The sequence below is a fragment of the Arachis hypogaea genome, chromosome 4 (genome assembly GCF_003086295.3).
Source record: "Arachis hypogaea cultivar Tifrunner chromosome 4, arahy.Tifrunner.gnm2.J5K5, whole genome shotgun sequence".
NCBI classification, from domain to species: Eukaryota; Viridiplantae; Streptophyta; class Magnoliopsida; order Fabales; family Fabaceae; genus Arachis; species Arachis hypogaea.
Window position 1 is genome coordinate 21,195,718 of NC_092039.1, and position 9,266 is coordinate 21,204,983.

General features: G+C 28.1%; 1 protein-coding gene across 1 annotated transcript; it reads left to right on the forward strand.

The window, feature by feature from the left end:
• The first annotated feature begins 5,362 nt into the window (after positions 1 to 5,362).
• Positions 5,363 to 8,775, forward strand: LOC112796483 (transcription factor bHLH10). Its single transcript, XM_025838948.3, has 5 exons — positions 5,363 to 5,514; positions 5,956 to 6,933; positions 7,547 to 7,852; positions 7,971 to 8,054; positions 8,411 to 8,775. Exons 2-5 carry the CDS (start codon positions 5,968 to 5,970, stop codon positions 8,516 to 8,518), a joined length of 1,464 nt encoding a protein of 487 aa, XP_025694733.1. The 5' UTR covers positions 5,363 to 5,514; positions 5,956 to 5,967; the 3' UTR covers positions 8,519 to 8,775.
• The last annotated feature ends 491 nt before the right edge of the window (positions 8,776 to 9,266 follow it).

A 9,266-nucleotide genomic window follows, 5' to 3' on the forward strand; every position in this document is an offset into this window, starting at 1 on the left:
TGTTCTCTATGTCTAATCAAGTCTTGCAGTCTTTTGGTTTATCAATAAAATAATTTATCAATAGAATTTAGATGGAAACTTTTAAAAATAGACATCTATTATATTTTTTATGTCTAATCAAGTTTTATAGTTTCTTGGCTAATCAATAAGATAGTTTACAGTGATTTGTCTCTTTATATTAAGTATCAACTGAAATTAATTTTTGAATGCAAATGTTAATTAATTAGGCGGATTATTTTTTTTTGTAACAAACCATTTAAAAATTTAAACCATACTTAAGTTTGGACTTAAATAAATCCCCGCTTTTCATTACTATAATTGATTAATTATTATAGTTTATTATTTATAATTTTATCAATCGTCCCTGACTAAAGAAAGAGAAAAAAAAATACTAATAGTCACTTTTGATTATTTTAATCAAAAACAAAATAAAATAAAATATTAAAAAAATAAAAATTTGATTTTAGAAAATGAATCATTATTTTTAGATAAAACTTTTTTTGTTGCAATTTTTTTCTTATATTATAAACATTATATATGTTATAATTTTTTAAATTTTTAAATATTATTTTAGATTTTTTTAAAAAAAATAAAATCGTACGATAGAAAATATTCATTTAGAAACTAAAATAAAATATTTCAACATTTGATTTTTCTATAAAACAACTATACATATAAATTTAGTGTGCAAGCATAATAATTATAAAGGTTAAAATATAATGAAATAAAAGTATGGTCATACTATTCATTTAAATTGAAATAATTTTCTCAAATTTGTACCAAAATTGGTGTGGCCAAACTTATGTTTTTCATAAATCAATAAAAAAAACGAGATTGTATGTTGGTATTTAATTTGAGTTTCATTGTTTTTTTTTGGAAATAATGCTCTATTAATTTATTTATTTATTTATTTTTGTCTTTATTAATTTATTTATGTTAAAAAACCTAAAAGGGTTATACCATATTTTTTTTGTTGGTAAACAGTTATACCGTATATTAAAAAATATAAAATGATTATTTTGACTCAAATTAAAGTATGGTCTAATTTTTAATTGGCCTGTTATAAAAAAATATAACTCACTTAATTAACACTTTCATTCAAAAATTAATTTCAGTTAACATTTAATATAAAGAGACAAACACTGCAAACTATTCTATTGATAAACCAAAAGGCTCCAAAACTTGATTAGACATAGAGAATATTACAACAGATATCCATTTTTAAAAGCTTCCACCTAAGTTCTATATGTGTAGAAAAAAATTACATTCTACACCATAGAATTCACCTTATAACAGTCCTCTTGTTTTTTCAACTAGTTGGCTACCCTCCTAGTTGGTTCCCTAGTGGAATAGCTTCTTGAATTTACTGGTGATGGACCCATATATCTACATACATTAATTGCAAAGATTTAGTATGACTAGAAGTAGAAATATTAAATGGCAATTGATGCATTTTTGCCATTGAACAAAACTCACATATATATAGGTAATAAAGAACTAGAATTAATGAAGGAATATTGCATTTATTGAGAATAGTTTGAACAATTTTTAGAGCTGTCTCAGTCTCTTATGCCATAGAGCAATTATATCAACATCTATTTTTTTAAGTGAGTGCTGTTTTATTAACATTGCTAGAAATAGAAGTAGAATTGAGTACAGTAGATATGTTTCTTGGTACATAGAGGTTAAAAAATTCATATAATTGATGGTTTTCCACCTTTTTTAGCAAATTGAGATGAAATTTTTTTTTTGAAAAATAATCTCCTAAAGATTGTCTCTGTACAGTAATGAGTATAGTTTTGCGCCATGTACTATAGTTATTTTCATGCAACAAATCTATGATAACTGGAAGAATATACTTGGAATCAGAAGAAAAAGTGGGTGTCACTACCATGGCTCATATTGAAAGAACCTTGGCTCATGATACCATGTGAAGATTTGAAAAAGAATCTAAAGAACATGAAGAACAGTAAATGAAGAAGAGAAATTGAGAGAGAACAAATAAAATAAATCAAGTAGCAATATTATTGATTGTGTTTTAGATACAAGACTTGCACTCCTATTTATACATTAATAATATGAGTAACTAACAGCTTTGCCTAATATGAAAAATCTGTTAGATTCTTAATTGCCTTAACAGTTTTATTGAGTAAGTCACAAACTAACTAACCATTCTCTACACTAAATCCTTTACAAGGCTCAATTTCATCCCTCCAATATAAAATCCTAAACTCCAAAATGAAAAACCACATTCGTCTTCATCTTCTCTTCCGTTTCTGTTAACTGCTACTGCTACTCTTGTACTTGTTTTGCTTTTTGAGTAATGATGGGCGAGTTATTCACTGCTTTCTTTTAACATTTCTCTATAGTCTTTTCAAGTGAGATTAATAATAATTGTGAAGAATTAGAGCTAGAGTAATTTTTCTTTAATGTTAACCTTCTTGTCAGGGGGCAATAGGTCTATTATCTCATCTTTACCTGCATGTTAATTTTGTAAAAAAAAAAAGGCATATGATTTCAAAATAAATAATCACTTCATTTATTAACACTGGCAATAATAACCATATTTCTACTACATTATTACTTACATTTGGTGTAATTTCTCTCTTTCCTGCTATAACAATTTCTCTCTTTCCTCCTTTAGGAAGTCTTGATGGTTAGTAATTTATTTAAAACATGTTCATTGTTAATTTTTACTTTCAATTATATTTGGCGGTTATGTGTGTATCACAATGGTATTTGGTAGAAGTGTTACTTGTCACATGTTATTGGATGACTTCATTTAGTTCTGGCATCTTACTGTATTATTGTTGGTTGTAGTTTTATCAAATTGTAGAAAATGATACTACAGATCTTTATATATATTGCTGATTTCACATTTATCACCATGATTTGCTACATATTTGGCCTTCAAATGTTTTGCTTACATCTTTGTTATGTAATATGTGCTTCATTTTTGGTTACATACTGATCAAGATGAGTGTGATTTTCTCATTTTGGACTTGGGTTTTTATATTGAGGTAGAGACTAAATTCAGTTCAGTCAATTAATTGATGATATTCATGTGGTGCTTACGTCATTTTATCTTTTGGAATGTTATGTTGGCACTTAAAAGTCTAAAGTAAGCATTGTAATAATGAAGTTGAATTACCAATTGATGGAGATCCTCAACTTAATTTGAGAGGCTAATTTGAGTATTTATGAAAATGAGTAGCTATTTTAGTTCACGTTTGAAAATTTAAAGACCATTTTAGATATTATTCATAAAAATTTGATTATGTTATCATAAAAAAATTGATTATTCAGGTGACAAATTTGATTATTTTACTATAAAATCTTTAATTATTTTCACTATTTTATTAAAAAACTATAGAATATAGGCTAACCTGTATTCACTGATATTTGGTGTTCATTCAACATTTTTCGTAGTAATGTTTTTTTTTTTTCAATTTTGTGTGTAATAATTTAGTTTATAAAATTCTTTTATTTTGACTTATTTTTCTCATAAAACATAACCAAATTTTATTTTTGAATAAATTAAATAATTTCATGTGAAAAATATTTTTCCTAATTAAATATATAGTTTTAAATTTTAAGGAATATTTATTAATTTTCTCTTCTCTTTTAAAAAAAAAGTAAGAAAAAAAGGAAGAAGAAAACATGAAATAAATATGAAATTGTTAGGCAAATATAAGATACTCCATTTATTGGTTAGTTTAGTTAGTTTAATCCTGCATTTCGCGTGAAAGGGAATCCCTTGCATGGGTGGGGACCACATAGGTCAAAGGCAGTTCATGAACTCCTCTTCCCCCCTTTTTTTTTTTAATAGGATGAGAAAGAGAAGATAGATAAAAGTAAATGGTGATCATAATATAATTATAGACTTATAGTTATAATTATGTGTACAAAATTAAAATACTAATTTTATTATCTTAATTTTCCGGTGATTAAATATTTTGCATCTGAGTTTAGTTTGGGATCTTTTCTTCTATTCTCAATTCCTACCTTATTATTGAGTGGGATAAAAAAAATCCCGAACTCTTCTAACCTTTTGTACTAATAAAAAATTGAGTGAAATAACAGTTAGATTTTCGAAAATTTTAATTTAAGATTAATTAGTTATTAAAAAAATATTATAAATTTTTTATGATAGTAAATGGTAGATATATATTTTTTGCTAATGGATAATACAAAATAAAATGGATAATTAGTCAATAAATAATACGTGTTTCACGTGTGAATATAAAAATGATATAGTTTTAAATGGTTAAACATTTATTATTTTTAAATTTTCATATAATATTTATCAATGATTTTCTATTTATCACGAATCCTATTAAAACTGATAAAATTTTGTAATAATCTTTTATAAATAGACACGTCACAATAGTTAACTGTACATATAAGAATCATTGTTAAGTTTTACGTCATGAATTGATAGAAAGATATAATATATCCATCTCCATAAATTATATTTTATATTGAGGTGAGAGTGGTATTTTTCATGATCATGGATTGTAAGAATGTTATTCTCAAACGTGGAGGTGTTGGATTTAAAAATGTAAAAATCAGATTCTCTAATTTTTTTTGGAAACAAAAATCGGACCTTTCGATTTGGTAGGAACGAAAATTGGATTCTCTCATTTGTGAAATTTAAAAAAAAAATTATAACAAAAAAAATCAGACCCTTAAATTTGATATTAAAAAGATTTCAACAATTAACTTGCAAAATTATCGAGAGATCTAGTTACTGATTCCTATATCAAAATAAAAACACATACAAAATCAATAGAGCTAAATTACACACACTTCTCATTCATAATGAAAATTTTTAACTTTTATTATCGTAAAAAATTAAATTGATATTTTTTTCAAAAACTAATTAGTTTAAAATCAAAATTTTCAAAGAGCCAATTTACTCTAAAAAAAATTTCAAAGAAAGAATTCCTATGATTTATGTTCTAGTTGTTGTTTCTCCTAAATCAATTTCATTGCACTCTGGATATTTGCCAAATAACTATAATAATGCTTAATACCTTATAGTTTTTAAGCTCTATAGACTATAAAGTATTATAGTTTTTAATAACTCAAATATTGTAAATCAATAACGTAAGTCCTTATTGCTTTCAATGAGTATTTTAAAGTTAGTAACTATAATAACCATAAGAATTAAGTTAATTTGTACCCTAAAAACATAAATTAAGATTACTAATAAAAAATGTTATTATAAAAAAATATGCAAAATTTAGTTTCTAATACAAATATTGTGCATTTATTAAAATAAAAAATTTAAACTTTTTTACTACTACTAATAATAACAATCTTAATTTGTACCATTAGAAACATGTTAACTAAACCCTAACTGTAATAATGCTTGACACCTCAAACTGAAAGAAGAGAGTTTTCCCACAAAAAAAAATGAAAGAAGAGAGATACATTTCCCTTCAGAAAATGGGTTTGGAAACAAAACAGGAAATGAACTCCAGTGGGGACCACAAGTAACTTCTTTCTGAAGTATGATTCTGGTCATGTATTTTTTTGTCCAATATAGTTAACATGTTAATAATTCTATGGTCAAAGGGAATAATCTAACTGAATTGGTAGTAAATGAATCACCACAAGATTAAATAACATTTTATTAGATATATTTTGCTATTTTAGTTTAAGAAGATCACTGAAGGAGGTAAAAAAACAAGAAGCAAAACATAACACCTTACTAGTTTCTTGGCTTTGTTTGTTCTTAATTGAAGGACAAAACATTCTACAAGTTTGTGCTAGAACTGCATAACCACCTTCAGATAAACAAGGCATAAATCTTATACACATGATTCAGTGAATATTTACTATATGCTCATTATGTGTTTGATTATTTTCCTCTGAGAATATTTTGTTGTTCACTCACATGGTATGTGTTTTTTCATTTGAGTTTTAGTTAACTTGTGTCATATTATGCAGAAGACAAATATTATGAGTTCTTCTGGAGCCATGCAAAAAAAGCATGAGGAGAATAGTTTCCTTGATACCAAGACAATGGCGGAAGGTTCAGACCCATCACCATCACCAACAAACATGGTTGCAGCTGCAGATGAAGGAAACACCGAAAACAGCAATGAAGAGAATCTCAATCTCTCTTTGGATGAGTTCTATCACCAAAACCACAATCCACCACCACAAACAACAGAAGGTGTCTCATCCTTTGAGAATGGAACATCTTCGATATCTATGGACATAGAAAACACACAGAATCTGAGTTTGAACATCGGCAATTCCTACAGCAACAAGGGTACTACTACGCCCTTGGTGCAAGAGATTGTGATTGATCATGATGATGCATTTCACTATGAGAAATCCAATTGGGACTCTACCATTCATGAATTGCTTGATCTTGGATTTTCTAACCACAATGAAAATCAGCAAGCACATGATCACCAACAATTTCAGCTATGTGAGGCACAAAATTGTAGTCAAAGTTACCATTCATCAGATCTTCTTCAGCTTCATTTGAATCCGAATCAAATCCCTTGCATCACAAACCCAATTCAGAATAATACACCAAACTTTCAACATTCCATGGGGTTCCTTGGTGACCTTCCTGTGGGATCAGACTATGACACTTCACTTCATTTGAATCCAGCCTTTGGAGTTGGAGAGTTGTTTCCGTCTCTCCCGCATGGCTACACTAGGCTGACTGATTCGAGGAGCGGATTCCTCTTTGGTGGAGGGGATGAAATGGAGGGAAATGGAGCTTGTTATCAAGATGGAGATGGAAGCCAGGTTGACATTGGAGTGATGGAGTTCAACAGAGCCAGATCTTGTTCTGTTGGTGGCAGAGGGAGGAGAGGACAAGGTACCATGCCAATTGATAAACAAAGAAGAGAGCAATTGAATGACAAATACCAAATCTTGAGAAGTTTGATCCCAAGCCCCACCAAGGTACCTATGTTACTAATACTAATGCAGCATCTAGTGATTTTGTTAATCATATATATCTGAGATTAATTTCTATATACTTAAGCCAATAAAGTTTGAGAGAAAGAAAAAAGAAGAAATGATAGTGATTGCCACTTACTTCTAGCTATAGGCAATGTTCAATCTATAACCAATTGAAATTCTCTGATTTATATTGAATGAAATGTAATGGATACAGAGTGATTTTTCATTTTGCCTTAATTAGGACCCAATCTAATACAATATAGAAACTGTTTAATACCACTCAAACTAAAATTTGAATGTGTGAACATAGGCCTACATTTTCAGAATATAAAGGTCAAACAAAATCATGGTATGTAGTTATCATGATACTCATTATAATTTGGCATTTTTCTTAAAAAATTCTGTTGGTTTATAGTGTCATTCATAGAAACTAGATGTCTAACAAATAGAACCAAATATACAAAATACAAAAATTTTCCAGCAGTATCATGGAGTCATTGCATTGAAATTAAATGCTATATATCTTTTGTGGCTAAATCAAGTTGTGTTTGGTTTAACTTTTGATTACACTTTTGGATTCCTATCTGTTGTGTTATGAAAATAACATTGATAGGTAGATAGAGCATCTGTGGTGGGAGATGCAATTGATTACATAAGAGAACTGATTAGAACAGTCAATGAGCTCAAGTCACTGGTGGAGAAGAAAAGGATTGGGAGGGAGAGGTTCAAGAGACACAAAGATGAAAATGATGCTTCAGAGAGCTGTAACATAAAACCTTATGGTGATGGGTCCATAAGAACCTCATGGCTTCAGAGGAAATCGAAAGACAGCGAGGTTGATGTCCGAATAATCGATGATGAAGTTATAATCAAGATGGTTCAGAGGAAGAAGATCAATTGCATGCTTTTTGTCCCCAAGGTTCTATTATGGAAAAAATTAAGCTAAATCAAAGAACTACACTAATATACTAACTTTTGACACCTCACATATTCTAGAACATTCAATTCCTATAACTATTCCATCCTATACATAACAGGTCCTGGATGAACTTCAGTTGGATCTTCACCATGTTGCTGGTGGCCATGTTGGAGAATATTGCAGTTTCTTGTTCAATAGCAAGGTTGGTATTTCATATGACAACAAAAATTAACCCTGAATTTGAGTAACTTGCTGTTTGTACCCATGAATGAACGAAACTAGCTTTGTATCCAGGAAAGATGATGTTGTGTGACGAAAGTAACAAAACATTAATTTCATTCATGAGTAGATTTGTTAACATTCTGAACTATCATAGCTAGAAATATTAGTTTACTTATCATTCATGAATACAAAGTTAGTTTTATCAATATTAAATATTTTATGCATAGAAATAGTAGTTTACTCTCTTAAATTACAAAACTTTCATGCATGAATACAATTATCAATTATCACCACTGGTTTGTATATTCAAGTGTTGAATTGTTTTCACTAAGACAGATAATTGAAGGTTCTTCAGTCTATGCAAGTGCCATTGCCAACAGGGTGATTGAGGTTATGGACACTCAGTATGCAGCAGCAGCTGTTCCACACAATAGCAGCTATTAGAGTTGCGGCTGATTGAATAAAAGATTAGGGGTTTTTATTAATATAGATAATGACATTTATGGAAAAAATAATAGATAGCTAATAAAGTTTATATGGATGCTAGATACAAAGAATTAAGAACTTAGTGAAATTTACTAGTTAAACAGTTTATGACTTATGGTTCACAATCGAACTTCTTTAATTATGAACTATAATGAAGTAGGTGGCTATGATTGAACAAGAACATGAATGCATTTGATTAGCTTGTCTGCACAGAATCAGACATACTGCATTTTTTTTTTACTTTTTATATTGCAGCTATTATTACTGGTATTCAAATAATTTTTACTAGGAAGTAATTCTATAATTAGGATCAAGTTCGAGTCTTATATAGATACAAGTACAAAAGCGACAAAAGAAAAAAGAATTGGGAGAACTGCTTCCGTGAATATCATAGAAATTTTCCAAATCCAACATTAATATAACGAAAGCCAAAAAAAAATTGAGTAATGTTATATATATAACTAACAAATACTATTAGTTTTAATCAGTAATAATTTGTACCTATATGTATAAAAATTTTACACATAAAAAACATATAATTTATACTTATATTTACTAGAATTTATATACATAAATATCAATACAGTTTGTACTTATATTTTTTAAAATTTGTACATATAAATTAGTAAAATTTATTTATTGAATATTGATGAGTTTAAAAAATTTGAATCATTGTGATGATCAAACATTATTAAATATTAATTAG

Bases quoted from the DNA above. Each gene is read 5' to 3' on its own strand.
- LOC112796483 (XM_025838948.3), top strand. From the start codon at position 5,968: ATGAGTTCTTCTGGAGCCATGCAAAAAAAGCATGAGGAGAATAGTTTC. The intron at 7,853-7,970 runs GTTCTATTATGG...TATACATAACAG, and splicing joins GCATGCTTTTTGTCCCCAAG to GTCCTGGATGAACTTCAGTT. The intron at 8,055-8,410 runs GTTGGTATTTCA...TCACTAAGACAG, and splicing joins GTTTCTTGTTCAATAGCAAG to ATAATTGAAGGTTCTTCAGT.